Source organism: Natrix helvetica (assembly GCF_964273705.1).
Source record: "Natrix helvetica genome assembly, chromosome: 11".
NCBI classification, from domain to species: Eukaryota; Metazoa; Chordata; class Lepidosauria; order Squamata; family Natricidae; genus Natrix; species Natrix helvetica.
Window position 1 is genome coordinate 4,293,902 of NC_138562.1, and position 17,889 is coordinate 4,311,790.

General features: G+C 44.6%; 1 protein-coding gene across 2 annotated transcripts in view; it reads right to left on the reverse strand.

Moving 5' to 3' along the window:
* Positions 1-944: 944 nt before the first annotated feature.
* The window catches only part of ATP7A (ATPase copper transporting alpha), a 47,325-nt gene continuing 30,380 nt past the window's right edge, over positions 945-17,889 (reverse strand). For both annotated transcript variants that reach the window (XM_081963911.1, XM_081963910.1), the window contains 12 exons: positions 17,721-17,848; positions 16,313-16,467; positions 15,446-15,580; positions 13,424-13,618; positions 13,084-13,266; positions 11,030-11,243; positions 9,437-9,583; positions 8,184-8,326; positions 7,740-7,943; positions 6,335-6,452; positions 5,843-5,945; positions 945-5,171 (listed from right to left, as the gene is read on the reverse strand). In XM_081963911.1, the coding sequence (XP_081820037.1) occupies positions 4,895-5,171; positions 5,843-5,945; positions 6,335-6,452; positions 7,740-7,943; positions 8,184-8,326; positions 9,437-9,583; positions 11,030-11,243; positions 13,084-13,266; positions 13,424-13,618; positions 15,446-15,580; positions 16,313-16,467; positions 17,721-17,848 (2,002 nt within the window). In that variant the 3' untranslated portion in view covers positions 945-4,894. The remainder of the gene's footprint in view (positions 5,172-5,842; positions 5,946-6,334; positions 6,453-7,739; positions 7,944-8,183; positions 8,327-9,436; positions 9,584-11,029; positions 11,244-13,083; positions 13,267-13,423; positions 13,619-15,445; positions 15,581-16,312; positions 16,468-17,720; positions 17,849-17,889) is intronic.

Below are 17,889 nucleotides of genomic sequence, written 5' to 3' on the forward strand. Positions count from 1 at the left end.
CTGGTGGAGAATTTGTGGCCCTCCACAAGTTGGAGGCGTTGGATATGCTCAACCTTTTGTTAATACTCTGGGGAGACATGATAACAATAGCACTTAGACTTATATACTTCTTCCCAGTGCTTTACAGCCCTCTCTAAGCAGTTTACAGAGTCAGCATAATTGCCCCCCAAAATCTGGGTCCTCATTTTACCCACCTCGGAAGGTTAGAAGGCTGAGTCAACTTTGAGCCTGGTGAGATATGAACTGCCAAATTGCAGGCAGCCGGCAGTCAGCAGAAGTAGCCTGCAAGGACTGCATTCTAACCACTACTGCTCCTGATGACCTCTTTCAAGGTCCTGAAGGGCTGAAATGGAGAAGAGGCAGAATTGTTCAGAGCTGCTCCCCAGAAACAAGGGGGTTTAAATACACATGGAAGCCGATTTCATCCAAAGTGAGATTTTCCTACTATCTAACCATGAACCATTCCGCTTTTGCAGTGCTGCAAAACTCTTTTACCAGAAGTATTTAAACCAGAAGCTTGGGTGGGCAAATCACTGGACACTCTTGATTTTTCAATCCTCCTTAATTCTAGAAAAGGAGACGATGTTCAAGAATGCAATAAATAATTCTGACGGAAGAGAATATTTAGCTGCAATATATCTATCTATCTATCTATCTATATTTAAAGCAGAAAGCATCATCAAAAGAAAAAAAACACGTCATTTAATGTTCCAGCATAGTAATAGTTACAGAAGTGAAGGCACATTCTTGAGATCATGACATAAGCTCCACATAAACTAATATTGCACACGATAGCTTAATATAACTTCTTTTTAGCTTTCTTTCAATGACTTTGGACTGTTTCCTGAAAACGGAATCAGCAGATCTGGGACTTCAGCTTTTGACTGCAGGAAGCAAAGAGGGTCAGGGAGGCAAAAAGTAGTTCTAGCTTTAAAAAAAAAAAAAACAACAACACCACCACCACGCAGTTAATTTTTCAAAGTGGAGAAAAAGGGAAAGAGATTTGCCTTCCTTTGTGAAAGAAAATTATGATCAGCACAAGGGATCTGAAGAACGGCTCTTTGGCCTTTTCTCAATTTACCCAAAATGTTTGGTCAACTGGTGTCTGTCTCAGGTAGATTTCCTGAACAAGACTGGGACGAGCAGAAGCAGGTAAAATATGCATGTGCAGCACAGACATAAACATCTTCAGAAATCCCCATCATAGATGCAATAAAATCAACCCTGCATTGTTTTCATTTTGGATGCACTGATGTATGTTTGCATAAGATGTATGGGTGATCCTTGGCTTGTGACCAGTTAAGACTTACAACTGTAAAGCACTTCCAGTTGTCATAAAATGTCAGACACGCCCCCCACCCCCCACGCACACAGTCAAATGACTTCATTTTGGGTGCTTGGCCACCAACTGGTTGAAGTGCCCTATGGCCACCTGACTGCAATTTGAAAATGCTTTTGGAGAAAACGTTCATTCAGGAGAATGGACGCATTTCACAACCACATGATTCCCTCAATCACCGCTGTAAAAAACGTTGAAAAAGTGGGTTAGGTCGCATGGGTGCCTCAATTTACATCCGTAACTACTCAGGACAAAAATTCTGGTTTGAACGATGGCTGTTGAGCTGAGAACTATTTGTATATTTCTGGAGTGAAAGTCTGCTCTGGAAGCATCCCCTCCCCTCCCCCCCTTTTGTGACTTAGGGAGCCTGCAAAAATGCTTGGATTGCAACTTGCATTATAACCAGCCAGGCTGCTGGATGATGCCAGATGACAATGTCAGGAACCAGAAACGATGGGAAGCAAATCCGGTGCATATTAAGAGGATTGAGGCTGGCCTGGAAGATCTAAGAAGCTGACGGGCATTAAAAGCGCCATCACTAATCCTGGCCTCTCTGAAGCACTTTTTCAGCATTTTTTTTTTAAAAAAGGGTTCTGCCTGAAATGCATACAGGGAGAGATGGATGCGCAGTATCTTAAAAGAAGGGGACATCAGCTGGGAAGGGAAAGGGGCTTTTGAATTTAAAAGCCAGACAGAAAATGGGACGGAGTGACATGGGGAAAATCCTGACTTGCATATATGTCTGCATATACGCTTTGTCTAATAATTTAAATACATCAGAAAAACATGTTACAGATACATGGAACGACCAGAAGCAAGTAACAAAAATAAATAGATTTAAACGAAATGCATAGCTTGTTCTAAAATCTGCTTTTGAAGCTGTTTGGCTGACTTCTGATAATCTAAGACGCTTGATAAACAAGTGTGCCTGAGGCAGGAAAGGAACTTTTTTTTTTTTTTTAACAAAAACGGCTACTTTACATTTTCGATAAGCATTGCACATTGAAAGCAAAGAAGCAACTTTTGGTTCTTTGAAACAAAGTCAAGTATAAAACCTTATTCACAAACATATCAAGATAAAGACTCTAAAAATCTTACCAAGGCATGCCAAGGTGGCAGAGAATTGGATGAGGAGAGAGAGTTAGGGGGATTAAAAGGGATGGCTTCCTCCTGAAACTATGGAATTCAATTCACCATGTGAATTTTCAGTTTTCATACTATGCAATGCTATTCACCTGACTAAGTGAGGCATATACTTACATTAATATATAAGAAGACACGCCCCGCTGTGTGAGCAGAATTTTTAATACACCTTTAAAAAGCTCAAACTTACTTTGCTCTGTGTCAAAAGCACCAATGCTGCTCTTTCCCCAGAGCCTGGGCCAGCCAGGGGCCCAAAGCTGAGGGCTGCTCTTGTCACGGACCCTCTTGGGACCAACAAAACTGGAAAGGGCCATCTTGTTCAGGGGGATAAGCCAGGCACGAGCCCCGTTTCCTAACAACCTGATCAGCTAAGAGCAGAATCAGGGCCTGGAGAGCAAAAACTCGCTCCCAGAAGGCTCAGGAAGAGGTTGTGGGGGAGGAGACACTTCAGGAGGAAATGTTTAATTCTCCTTGGCAGTGGTGGCTTCTGGATCACGTTCCAACCGGTACGGCTGGAACGGGCCTGGTGATGCCCACAAGGACGTGTGCAGTGCAAGCACGCAGCGAGCGCATTCAATGTAGCTGCCAGCGACGCTTCCGCAAGCCTCCGTGACGCTCCAGCTGCTCGTCGGAGTGTTGCGTAGGCTCTGTATGCGCCATGCGCATAAGCGTCGAAGGCTTTAAAGGACAGCTAAGGAGCTCGGGAGGGCCCTCTGGAGCATGGTACCCAGTGTTCCGGGCAGGCTCCGGTATGCCTGTACCGGGGCATACTGCCTGCAACTCACCACTGCTCCTTGGACACAATTTTACTTTCCCTGTCTCTCTTGGAATCCTTAGTGCAGGGGTGTCCAAACTTGGGAACTTTAAGACTTGTGGACTTCAACTCCCAGAATTCCCCAGCCAGCTCTGCTGGCTGGGGAATTCTGGGAGTTGAAGTCCACAAGTCTTAAAGTTCCCAAGTTTGGACACCCCTGCCTTAGTGGATGCAATGGGCCATTGGGGATGTTTTTTGTGTGAAACTCCCAGGAAAGATAAATAAATAGTGCAAAGACCCCCCTGGAAGTGGATTTTCACTCATCTACGAAGAACTTCGCAGTTCTTCCTTTTTGTATTGTCAGCACAATCGCTGCCGCTCTCTGAGCCCTCTCTCTTCCGGAGGCCACTCCTGGAGGGCTAAAAGAGGAGAAAGGATTTTTTAAAAGCTGTGGCTGTGTTTCTCTAGCCGGGTATTCCAAAGGGTTTTGTAAAGGGGATTAAAACACCTAAATTGTGTGACTTAAACCAAACCGAAAATTAAGTAAACAATCTTTTTCATGAACTTTGATCCTGACAGGTGTATCTCGCCGTTTTAAATGAAGACAAGTCCATCATCATCCGGTAAAAAAGACGCCACTGATCTCTCAGGGCTAATTCTGGCAATTCTCACCAATTCAAAATTATAAAAGCAACGAGACCAATTCTGTTCTCCCTACAGCGGCTCACCATCAAATCAAAGCTTGTCTTTTGAAGTCACTGTTGGAGGAAGACTGATCTTACAGGGGGGGGGGGGGGGAGGCCCCAGCCTCCGAATTCTCTCAGCCAGGCAAACCTGAGACATTATTCTTCACATGATAGAAACAGTTGAGAACAACAGGGAGGCCACTGGCAATCTCAGGTCTTGAAGGGTACTGGATGATGATCGGAGGAAGAAGGAAGAGCTGGTTTGGCTGGACTCTCACACAAAACAAGAAGGGAAGAAACTTGAGGGAGCAGGGGGGGGATTGCACAGCTTTGATTCCTGCAAATCAGGCAGGGGAAGGAAGGGCAGGCTCACCACAAGAGTCTGTTCCTGCATTCCTCACAAGCCACAAATGAGGGTGGGACAGACAAGGTGGAGTCCTGCTGAGGCCCAGAAGGTACCAGCCTGGCCTGACTGGCTCTCAACAGCCTCAGGTGGAGGAGGAGGAGGAGGAGGAGGAGGAGGAGGAGGAGGAGGAGGAGGATACAGTCTGTGGTTGGCCAAGAGGCAAGACATCCAGCAGAAGGACCACTCAGCTTTCTCTCTCTCCCAGTTCCAGCCGTGACCTGTGACCTGAGAATGCCTCTGCTCCCATATAGAAGTAAGGCACGGTTCTTTGGCAAATGGGAAAACAACAACAAGACCTAAAAACAGTCTGCTGGTAACTGGGAGATATCCTTATTTTGGCTTCTTCCCCCCAAAAAAGCAACTCAGTACTGTAGCTCCGGGTTCTGCTTCCTTCTGGAATCTTTTGTCCCATTGCGGCTGCTCAGAGGGGCAAAACAGTGTAGAAGACACTCATCTCCCTGGGGGGGGAAAGAAAATCCAGAGTTCCTGCCCTCCCCCCCTTCAGCTGAGCAGGCCAAGCACGAGAGATGCCCGAACAGCCGAGCCCTCGGCCCTGCTCAGACTCTTCAGACGGTCGTGTCGTCTTCCTCCCGGGAGTCCCCCACCAGAAGCGAGTGCTTGTCGGGCTCGCTCAGGGCCATGTTGTTGAGGGAGTGCTTGTCGGAGAAGAGGGAGCTGATGGAGGCCTGGCTGTAGTGGATAATTCGGTCCATGAGGCTCAGTTTCGGAGACCCTGGCCCAATGTCGTCGATCCCAATATGGACACTGATTTCTGAGGTGCTCTTGCACCTCACCTGGGTGCGGGCATGGCGCTCGTACTTCTCACAGGTAGGCTTCTTATAACTAAAGGGGAACAGAGCCGAGATTGGTGTGTGGTTCTTGACAACTCCAGCAGGGACTGCCCAGACCTTACAGCCCTGAGAGCCCCATGGGTGAAGCTGACCTTTTTGGCACCTTTTACAATTGGGGCGGAAGGGTGCACTAGGGACACACTGTGTGTCAAGTGTGAAGAGCACAACTCTTCCACAAAACTGCTCCCACTGAAGAAACCTCTTGTCTTCTCTGGCTATCGCTTTTGTAGCCTCAAAACATTTTCCTACCCCGTTTCCCCCCAAATAAGACCTCCCCAGATAATAAACCCAATCAGGCTTTTGAGCGCATGTGCTAATATAAGCCCTCCCCCGAAAATATTGCAACACAGCAGCAGCCATGAGGTGACCACGCTCTCCGCCTCCTGCACCTCAAAAATAATAAGACCTCCCCGAAAATAAGGCCAAGCGCTTATTTCGGGGGTCAAAAGAAAATAAGACCCTGTCTTGTTTTCAGGAAAACACAGTACCTGCTTTAAGCAGATTATTTACTAAACCTTTTGTTTAAGCTGACATTATTGCAAGCCTTCCTTGCCCTGGATGGCCTTTCGCTCACGGAGATCCCCCCCCAAAAGGAACCCCTCGCCCTCTCCTACACAAGGCACCTGGCGGTGTTCCCCCCCTCCTGTCTGCAGAGCTACTCACAGTTTTAGCAGCAGGGAAGACAACACAACGGATACAGAGGAGGCTGCCATCGCTGCAGAGCCCATCCAAGGCTGCAGAACTAAGCCAATCGGCAGGAAGACCCCTAGGACCAAGCATGCCAGAGTTCAGGGGAGCGCCGAAACTCAAATACACAGAGCGTGAAGCATTTTCACAACTATTTTCTGTCCCTGGAAGGGGGGGGGGGGGGAGGAGAGAAACTAGAACCCAAAGTGAAAAGAGGAGATTTGCACAGAAGAAATTTCTTAGCCCTCCAAATTTATTTTATTTTGACTAAGCTCAAGAATTCCTCCTTAAACCGACTGAAGCAAAATGGGAGGAAAGTCTGGAATTTGATGTCCTCTTAATGTTTCTTTTCTCAGGTATCATTTCTTGCAGCTTTTTGCTTTACTTCTTAGCTCTCTCTCTCTAAACTTAGAGACCTTTTGCGGAGGACACCAAGCACTTGGTTCAGCACCAAGAAACGTTACATACCTGCAGCGACAGGAATACCAACAAGGTTGTATATGAGAGCAAAGACGAAGTTGATCCGTATCCGTTTAACAGTTTTCCGTGACAAATCTATGCTTGCCACCACATCCAGCAAATCATTCTGCAAAATACGTGGATTCAGAAATTACTTAACAGGATTGATTCCATCGATCAACGCTTTCGATTCCCGGTAACTTAACAAAGCTGCATCTTTTTCTGGACCTCAGCTAACTCAACCCCATTGGACCATTTTAGAAAGTGCACATATAATAATTTTAAAAAATGCAGGGGGCAGCCTGGACATCCTGTAACCCCTGAGGATTGCTTTGCATCCCTTTTCCCTTCCTCTACTTTCCACTCAACTGCTGGGCTTCTGACTCTCATCTGGAGAAGAAACACCACAGGGATCCCTAAGGCTATATAGACTAGACCTCAAAGAATAAATAAGCATTCTACCAGAAAAGGAAATAGAAAATAATAGCAATAGCATTTAGATCTACCGTATTTTTCAGAGTATAAGACGCAGCTTTTTCGGAGTATAAAAGTGTGGAAATGTTGGTGTGTGTTATACACCGAACACAGACATTTTTGCCCTCCCGAAACCTCACCCCCGCATGCCATTTTTGTGAAAAACGGACTGTTTTTTGCTCATTTTTCACAAAAACTGAGCTGTGTTTGCCTTCCCCCACCTCCCATAAGCACTTTGCAGGCTTCAGCAGGGCTGCAGGAAGGGGAAAATGCCCATGTTTGGGTGAAAAACAGGCAAAGAAACGGGGGCATTTTTCCCTTTCCCCAGCCCTGCTGAAGCCTGCAGAGTGCTCCTGGGGGCCAGGGAGGACAAAAACTTATTTTTCTTACTTACCTCTTTGAAATCTTGATGCGTCTTATACACCAGTGTGTCTTATAGTCCGAAAAATACGGTATATACCGCTTCACAGCCCTCTCTGAGCGGTTTACAGAGGCAGCCTCTTGCCCCCAACAATCTGGGTCCTCATTTTACCCACCTCGGAAGGATGGAAGGCTGAGTCAACCTTGAGCCTGGGGAGAGTCGAACTGCCAAATTGCAGTCAGTCAACAGAAGTAGCCTGCAGTAACCACTGCACCACCACAGCTCATCTTTAAAAATCCTGGCTCTGGCTGCTCACTTTGTACCACCTTTCTACCCACCAATATTGTATGTTCTTCATTCAAATGAAGATAAGTGGCAGTAGGAGCAATTTTAAGAGTGGAACGAGTGGCCCAGAGGTCCTACTGGGCTCCTTCAATAGGGCTTCTCCCACCGAGTAGAGCTTGAGTTACAGCCCCTTGGATTCCCTCCTAGCTTTTCCTCTCCATTCCAGAAAGGAAATGCACAAACCGATGCAGGCTGAGACTTTGGCAGAGTTTTCCCCTCCACCGCACAACTTACCCTGATCAAAACCACGTCAGCTGCTTCTATAGCCACGTCTGTGCCCGTGCCAATGGCGATGCCAACATTAGCCATGGCCAGGGCTGGGGAATCATTGATGCCATCTCCCACCATAGCCACTCGCTTCCCTTCTTCCTGCAGCTGCCTCACTTTGGCAACTTTGTGGGAGGGGAGCACTTCGGCAAATACTTTTGTGATGCCAACCTAAAAGCCAAAGAGAGAAGGCTTGAAACCTCCAAAGGAAGGAGGCTCTTGGGGGCAACGCCAGGCTCCGGAATCAGGGTGAGACAAGGCCTCCTCCCAAGAGACTCTGGTCTTCCCAAGGCATCTCTCCAGTCACCAGTGAGGGAAGGCAAGATGCGTCACATGAAAATACGATGCAAGCCGACTGCATGGTGAAGCCTTGGAGGTGTCCAGGGAAGCCTCAAGAATCCGGCAGCTTACCTGAGAAGCAATCGATCTGGCAGTTTTGCCATTGTCCCCCGTCATCAGGACCACCTCCAAACCCATCCCCTTCAGAGTCCGCACAGCCAGTTCCGCTTCGGGCTTCACGGTGTCAGCAATGGCTACCAGGCCACACAACTCCCCTAGGAGACAAACAAGTTCCCATGAAGGCAGGGATGCCTCCAGAAAAGGCCCACTCCTCCATTATGTCCCTTCCTAAACTGGGATCTGACTTAGTCATGTTTTACAAGATTAAAAAAAAGGTGCTGATTGCTGTGGGCTGCCCACAATTTTTGACAGTCAGGAAGCCTACAAGTTTGAAGAGTAATAATACTGGACCCCTTGTTTAGTTGCTACAAGAAGATCACACAGGCTGACTCCAAACAACGGCGTGACAAAGTAGCAACAATGGTGCATTGGAAGATCATGAATTTTAAAAATATATCTTGTTGCATTTATACGAATGATATGAAGGATTTCCAGGAGCCAAGATTACTTAAAGTCAAATATGTGGTTAGGATTAAGAGAGGGGAAAAAATAATGACACACCTTCATAGAGAATAAACCTACATTTGTTTAAACCAGGGGTGTCCAAACTTGGGAACTTTAAGACTTGTGGACTTCAACTCCCAGAATTCCCCAGAAGTATGTTGCATGGCTGGCTGGGGAATTCTGGGAGTTGAAGTCCACAAGTCTTAAAGTTCCCAAGTTTGGACACCCCTGGTTTAAACAAATAAATAGTGTTCATCCAAGCTAGGCTTAACCCTGGTTTATTGTGGCATTCAATTTAGGCCAATGATTGAAATATTCCAATGAAACAAAGAGAATGTTTTATTTCTAAAAGAGTTTAGTAAGAATCAATTTACTTATCTATTAGCTGTCCATCTCATATTGAAACAACTCTGTTGAATATTTGAAGGCAAGACTATTTGATAGTATATATATTTGCATTATTTAAGAGAGAAATAGTCAATGACCATGGTTAACAAAGTTTAGACTGCCAAATGATTTGAGCATTTAGGTTTATTGTAAATGCAATAAATACTCCTAAATAGCCATTCAGAAATACTCTGGAGTTTTATTCATTATTTAGAACTTTTCTGAGGTGCATCTTTGTCAGTAATTTTCCTCCCACTGATCAACATTTATACCCTGCCAATTGTTTCAATACTTCCGGTTATACGTCCTTTTTCCCTGCACTCCTTTCGGCCTTTTCAAATTAAAAGGTTGAATATCCCAGTCCTCAAACCTACCATCCACAGCTAAAAGAACCGCCGTGCGGCCTCGGCGCTCGTGCTCCATCATGGTTTCGTCAACGTCACTTCCGAGAAGAAGGCCGTTCCTAGACATCCACTCTCGGTTTCCAATGAGAACCGAATATTTGTGCGACGTCCATGTGTCTGAAAGGAAAACTCCCATTATCCAAAAAAAGAGAGGAACAATTTAACACTAAGACACAGTCGTTAGTCAAGGGCAGCCAAGAATCGGAAGTATGTTGCACCCTTTCAGGCTAATGAATGTTATTCAAAGACATGGGATTTAGAATCATAGGGTTGGAAGGAAGCCAGTCCTTATTCCATCCTGGACTAATGGCTGTCCAATATTTTTTTTGGAAAACCACAGCAATGGCTCTCCTACAAGCCTGGGAGACAATTGGTGCGGCTCTTTCATCTCTCTGCTGCCGCTCCCTATTGCCAGTCGGTAAAAGGAAAAAGTACGCCATGATTGGAGGAGACTCTACGGTGAGGGTATTGGGCTTCTGGTCGGCATCCAGTGGTGGGATTCAAATTTTTTTTACTACCGGTTCTGTGGGCGTGGCTTGGTGGGCGTGGCAGGGGAAGGATACTGCAAAATCCCCATTCCCTCCTGATCAGCCGGGATTCGGGAGGCAGAGAATAGATGGGGGTGGGGCCAGTCAGAGGCGGTATTTACTGGTTCTCCGAACTACTCAAAATTTCCGCTACGGGTTCTCCAGAACTGGTCAGAACCGGCTGAATCCCACCTCTGGTGTCATCTTATGCCTAATTATGTTGCCATGTCTTCCAGAAAAAGCAGCTGTCCCTTCCATCTGCAGAATGAAATGAAAGTATCTGGAAGCCACTGAGCATCTTACTGTGGAAAGGCCATCGCATTTGCTTCAATGGTCACAGAATAAACTAGTCTTAGAAAGGTTTACCACCTTTCTACCATCATCATTTAAAATTCAAAAAAAAAAAGAGCCCCAGTGGGCCTGGGGAGTGTGCATTTCTCCCCTTTGCCACAGGGCCGATCACTCCCTACTTTCAGTTCTGCCTAGGAGTAATCTTCCTCTACATGAGAGGAAGCCCAAAGCAAGTGCACCCAGACCGGATCCCATTTGCAGAACATCCCATGTGGGTCAGTAAAGCCCAGGAGAAGCTACAAGATAATCCTGCCCAACTATCCTTTGCTTTTGGGGTCATCAAATTCGACTGTCAACTCCCCCTCCGCCCTTCAAAAAAAAAAGTAGAGGACCCCAGGCTTTATTTACAAACTCTTGTACTCTTAATGACATAAAGCAGGCTATTTAATGAGCATCACAATGTAACTTTTGCCAACTGGAAGGCAGGCTCTCTCTGTAGCAATGTAAATCCCTGCCCACTAGGCGGCTTCCTGTTGGGGCAACGAAGGAACATTTATTCACATGGTTGTGTTTGGCTGTGAATTAACACAGAATGAATGAGGAAGCACTACCACACAGTTGTCTTACAAGGCATGATAACGCGCCAATCCAGAAAACGGGAATCCCCTCCTCTCTCCAGAAGCCAAACCCTTGCCAGGAACACAGGCTCCCATTTACCAGACACACATGTCACACATGAACTCACCTGGCATCTGCTCATCGATGATCAAAGCTGGCTGCATAAGGGGATCAGCCTTCTCATCCATGCTCACTAGAGCAGCGTTCCTGACATTGGTCTCTTCCACAGTTTCACTCTTGCTACGGAGTAAGCCTTCAATATTGGTAACTTTACAGCTAATACCACAGCCGGGCACCACCTGGAAATCAGTGCACGTCCCAAGGGTGTCTGCATCCAATTCCTAGAGAAAACAAAAGGACCACACAACAAACTCACTTGGGCAGAAACAGGACCATCATCTCAAACAAGAGTTCCAAATCGAGATTCCAATAGCAATAGCACTTCCGGCCATCTCTAAGCAGTTTACAGAGTCAGCAAATTGCCCCCAACAATCTGGGTCCTCCTTTTACCGACCTCGGAAGGAGGGGAAAGGCTGAGTCAACCATGAGCTGGTGAGGCTCAAACGGCCGGCAGTTAGCAGAATTAGCCTGCAATACTGCATTCTAACCACTGCGCCACCACGGCTCCAATGTGGGAATAAAATACAGCGGTGTTTGAAGCAATAAGCAGCCTTCCCAAATCTGGAGGATGTGAGGAACGAAGACCTCCAAGAGGGATATCTGCAGGCTATTTTGAATTATGTGCCCCACGTCTGAATACTTTTACTAGCAGTACGGACCTTGTACATTCTGCCCGTGCTTTACTTATATTTGAACCCATCTAAGGAGCAAAAGTAGCATATTTAAATCTCATTTTATTTCCTGCATACTCTATTATTATTATTGTTGTTGTTGTTGTTGTTGTTGTTGTTTTAATTAAACAAAAAAAACCACAAAAACATTCTTCATTACATCTTCCAGAAAGCATGTCGATTGGTTACAAATAAATTTCGTGCGTTACTACAATCATTCTTTATACTTCATTCATATTGAATTGTACATTTTAAATCCAAAAATCTTTATACCATCAATATACCATCATTCTCATTTAACTATATTTGTTTAAATGTGCTTTTGTCTAGAATCATTTATATTTATATTATAATAAATCTAGACAAAAAATTATTACTAGAATTTATAAGTACCCAAGAGAGATTACATCTTTATAACAAAATCTAAACAAAAAAAATATTAATAAAATTAATAAATCTTCTGGGAGTTGAATTCTGGGAGTTGAAGTCCACAAGTCTTAAAGTTCTCAAGTTTGGACACCCCTGGGTTACAGTGATACAAAAAAGACTCTACAAAGTGTGCAGAGAAGAGCAATGAAGGCGATAAAGGATCTTAAGGCTAAATAATATTACAAATGGTTGAGGACCTAGGTAGGTACCATATTTTTTTGGAATATAAGATGCACCAAGATTTTGAAGAGGTAAATTAAAAAACAAACGTTTTTGCACTCTGCAGACCTCCCAAGCCCTCTGCACCCCTCATTTTTTGTGAAAAACAGGGCACGCAGAGAGGTTGAGAGGCCTGCAAAGTGCTCCTGGGGGCTGGAGGGCAAAAAATGCCCCATTTTTCATTTGTTTTGTTCCCTCCCAAGCTCCTAGGAGCATTTTGCAGGCCTTCCGAATCCTCTGCATGTCCATTTTGAGGCCAAAAATGCTGTATTCAGTGTATAAGACACACCCAGATTTTAACCCTCTTTTTGGGGGGGGGGGGAAAGGTGCGTCTTATACTCCGAAAAATACAATGTCTAGCATGTCAAAGGGAAGGATTAGGTGGGACAGGATAACAGTCTTCCAGTACCTGAGGGGCTTCTGACAGAGAAGAAGAGGGTGAACAATTCCCCAAAGGGCCAGAGGGCAGGACAAGAAGGAATGGGTGGAAGATCATTACAGAGAGAGCCGACGTAGAACTAAGGAGACATTTTTCTGACATTGAGAACAATTAATCAATAGAATACTTGACTCCCAGAGTTGTGTGTGTTCCATCACTGGAGGTTTTCAAAAACAGACTGGGCAACCATTTGACCCAGATGATATCAGGCCTCCTGCCTTGAGCAGGGGGTTGGGCAAGGAGACCTCCAACTTCCCTTCCAGACCTCTGTCTGAGTCTATATTCTGCGGTCTGCTCTTCTACCTGTTTGCAGTATTTTGTGATTGCTGCTCCTAAGGGGTGCTCACTGTGGCTCTCCGCGGTTCCCACCAGCGCCAAGACTTTCTTGCGGGGTATCCGGTTACCCTCCGCTAGCATCTTCATCTGCATCACCACTGGAGTTCCATGGGTGATGGTTCCTGTTTTATCAAACACCACAACTTTAACCTGCAAAACACCCACACGTCCACAGAACTTTAGAGTTGTAAACAACAGCAAACAGTTTGGAGGGGAAGGGAGGATTCATAGCATTCTCAGACAAAGGTAAGATATGAGATCTTTATGCCTCTGCCACTCAACCAAAAAGGACATTCCATTTTCTCACCTTGTGTGCCATCTCCAGCGGTTCTCCGCCTTTGATCAAGATGCCATTTTGTGCTCCTACGCCGGTTCCCACCATCACAGCGGTTGGAGTGGCTAATCCCAAGGAACAAGGGCAGGCGATACACAGCACGGTGATGGAGGTTTGAAAAGCAAAGCGGATCACGACCTCTGCTTTGGAAATGCTCTTACTATAGCCCTGTTGGCACACACACACACAGAGAGGACTGAGTGGACACTTGTTTTAAAGAAAGTCACAGCTTGATGAGGTCACGTGCTGCCCTAAACGTGGTTTCTTTGGCTTCAAATTAATACAATAAGGGAACTCGTCAGTTGCGGCATATAAAATAGGGTGTATAGTTTTATCATTTTGCATTAACCCAGCCATAATGGTAATTTGTTCAATTGACCACAGATTTGTGTGAAGTGTGAATCTAGTCATCTTGGTTTTGTATCTCATCTGTGTATGTGGGAAAGAGTGCAGTTCTTGCTATGGGAAGGAGGCAAAAGGTAAAGAACCAGTAAAGGGAGAAGTAACAGCAACACAGAAAGAGGAAAGTGTGGGAAACCAACTCAAAATAACTCCGCTTTGATTATGCCCAGTAGAAGATGTGGCAGAGGACAATTCCGATAGACTTTCAGGACCAATGTAGAAGAGGCACTAAACCAGTGATGGCGAACCTATGGCATGCGTGCCACAAGTGGCACGCGGAGCCATTTGTCAGGGCACGCGAGGTGCTGCCCTGTCAGCTGGCCAGTGCGCATGCGTGCGCTGGCCAGCTGAGTTCACCTTTTTAAAAGCTATTTTTCGTGTTCCCCAGGCTCCAGAGGCTTTATAGGAGTCTGGGGAGGGCGAAAAGAGCCCCCCCCCCCGGAGGCTTCAGGGACCGTCCAGAGGCTTCCCTGAAGCCTTCGGAACGCTTAAAACGACCCTCCAAGCAAACCGGAAGTGACTTCCGGTTTGCTCGGAGGGTGGTTTTAAGCGTTCCGAAGGCTTCAGGGACCGTCCGGAGGCTTCCCTGACGCCTTCGGAGCGCTTAAAACGACCTTCCGAGCAACCCGGAAGTCACTTCCGGTTTGCTCGGAGGGTGGTTTTAAGCGCTCCGAAGGCTTCAGGGAAGCCTCCGGACGGTCCCTGAAGCCTCCGGAGGGTCTCCGGGGGGGGGGGGGGCGGGGAAGGCTCTTTTCGCTCTCCCCAGGCTCCTATAAAGCCTCTGGAGCCTGGGGAGGGCAAAAAAAGCATGTAAAAATGGGGGGGTTGCGCGTTGTGCATGCATGCATACTGGGGGATTGTGCATTGCATTATGGGTGTGGCACGCCCGCACACGAACCCCCTGCGCTCCCCCCACTTGTGGCACGCGAGCCAAAAAAGGTTTGCCATCGCTGCACTAAACTATCCAGCTAGAGTCAGACACCAAATGTCAGCAAAGAGAAACATTCAAGGAATACATTTCAACCTCCTGCTGTAACTTCCAATGACTGCATAAAGGAGAGGACAATAGCATTTTCACTAATCACAATGAATACAACTAAACGTTATGATCCAACATTAAAAAATATTACAGAAAGTGTGAACTTGCACTGCCTTTGTACATAATTTATTCTTCATTAAGCTGGTGATCAACTGATGGTCAAAATGGGCCTTTCCCACTCTGAGATCTATAAAATAAGAGTTCCTTTGTGAAAGCACGGATCATTTTCTTCCAGTCACATTTTCAGGGATCTTTATTAGCAATTATTAGCATTTAGAATAGAATTACAAATCCTATTTAAATATTGGGCAAAAATCAGGAAAAATGTAAATGTAAGGCAGGCAAAGCAACATTTTAAAAACACCATTCTATGAAGCAATGCATCTGAATCGTATTTCCCTTTTTTTTTTTTTTTTTGCTATTTAAATTCAAATTAATCTATCGTACCTAATATAGGGAATATGAACAATAGTCAAGAAAGGAAACCTTTTGGCTAATCAGATTTTGCAGGTCATTTCTTTACAAAAATGAAAAACAAAAGGAAAGAGACTTACAAGAAAATAGGTTTCTACCAGTTGAAAATTGACAAAGCCAATCACAATCCACGCAAAAAATGTAATCACAGAAACTCCAACAATGAAAGGAACAAAATAGCCACTCAGTTTGTCAGCAAACTGCTGAATTGGTGCCTAAAGCAATGGAAGGAGAGAAAAAGAAGCAACATTAATTCTAGAAGTCCTTTTTGAGGCTGAGCTGGTTTGGGTTTTAACCTGCAGATTTGTAATACATGATTTTTAGTGGGAAAAGGTATTTAAAACTCAAACTTTGCTGATGCTATAATTATTGGTATGGCCCCCAAAAAAAGGAGAAACAAAATTTTGCTGAAATCTCACTGCATAGACCAGTTCGGCATATTACATAACCATATACTGCAGCTAACTTTATTTTATTTCATTTTAAAAATAGATTTTATTAAACATTTTCAAGTTTAAAAAGAACAAGACAAAACAAATGCAAAAACAAATACAAAACAGGTTAAAAACACAAACAACATAACAATATACTTTTACAGCTTTCTGTATCAGCATATATTTCTCCTTTTGTGGTTTACAATTCTATTATTGCCTTCTCTTAGTTTTTAGCAATTCTAATGATAATGTGATGATTATGTTATAATATAGTAGCATACGACTGCAGCTAACTTTAAGCTACCAACTTGCTGTCTACACTCACGGCCATCGGACAGGAGAGAAACCTAAAGGTGTTAGTCCAGTGTTTCTCAATCTTGGCAACTTGAAGATGCCCGGACTTCAACTCCCAGAATTCCCCAGCCAGCATTCGCTGGCTGGGGAATTCTGGGAGTTGAAGTCCGGACATCTTCAAGTTGCCAAGATTGAGAAACACTGTGTTAGTCTAATTACCTTTGATGTCTGAGCTTCTTCCACAAGCTTTACGATCTGGCAGAGGGTAGTATCAGACCCAACGTGGGTTGCCGAGATCAACAGGGATCCATTCTGATTAATCGAACCTGCTATGACTGAACTTCCAGGTTTTTTCATCACGGGCATTGCTTCACCTGCATAGATCAGAAACAAAACAAAATAGAAGCTGCTCTTTGACAATTTCCCTCCCCCCCCCCCCCCCAGCCTGGAGTCTAGGGCCCATGAAAACCGATTCTGAGGGCAACAATGGAAAGGAGGAAGGATGAGGAGGGAAAGGAAAAAGCAGAGAAAGTAAGGGAGGGAAATTAAGAGTAGGAGAGAGAAATATTGGAATGTGCAGAGATGGATAGGCTCATGAAAGAATTAAAAGAGAAAGAAGAATCTGAATATTACTCCATATGGGATTTATGGTATAATTGGCTAGAGGAAAAAGGGGGGGGGGGAAGAAGCAGGAAAGCAAAAAAAAAAAAAAAAAAAAAGAAGAAAGAAAGATCAACAAATTAAAAAACAACTACAAAACCGGAAAATGATTAAAAGATAGAAATACAAAATAGACTGTAGCAAATAAATAATAGGAAATGTATGCAAAACAATTCAAATGTAATAAAGGTTGTTATACATAGAATATATAGAATGTTATATATAGAATGAAGAAAAAAGATGTATGAAATAATATAAATGCACACATATATATAAAGTTATAGCTATATAGGACCGTGTACCGTGTTTCCCTGAAAATAAGACAGGATCTTATTTTCTTTTGACCCTCGAAATAAGCACTTGGCCTTATTTTCATGGAGATCTTATTATTTTTGAATTGCAGGAGACAGTGAGCGTGGTCACCTCATAGCTGCTGCTGTGTTGCAATATTTTCAGGGAGGACTTATTTTAGCACAGGCACTCAAAAGTCCAATTGGGCTTATTATCAGGGGAGGTCTTATTTTTGGGGGAAACAGGGTACAGATAAAAGAATCACAATAGATATGTAAAAGAAGTGTAATGCGTTGCAAAGATGTGAAGTTTGCATAAACAAAATAAAAAGTTTTTTTAAAAAAGAGAGAGGGTAAGGTGGAGGAGGAGAGAGGGGGAGAGGGGAAAAGAGAGGGGAAGAAGAAAAGAGGAAGGAGGGGAGGAAAGAACAAGGCAGAGAAGGGAGGTTGAGAAGAGAGAAGGAGCAAAGTTGTTGCAAAATAAGATGGAGGCAAGAAAGTGACCCAAACTGTACTCTATATATTTGTAAGAAAATAACGATAACGATTAACGATGAATAAGATACAGTAAATGTTAAAAGTAATTATAAGAGTGCATAGTTGTGAATGAATTTGAAAGAGAAAAATAAAAAACTTTCTAAAAGAAAAAAGAAAAAGGAAATCCTATTCCGGCTTGCCTGTGATGAGCGATTCGTCTACCATCGAGTGTCCTTCAATCACTCGGCCATCCACGGGAAACTTGCCACCTGGGACCACCTTCACGATGTCACCCCGCTGAACTAGTTCGACATCCACTTGCTCTTCGCTGCAGAAGAAGCCAGAACATTCAAGACTCAGCGATGGAAG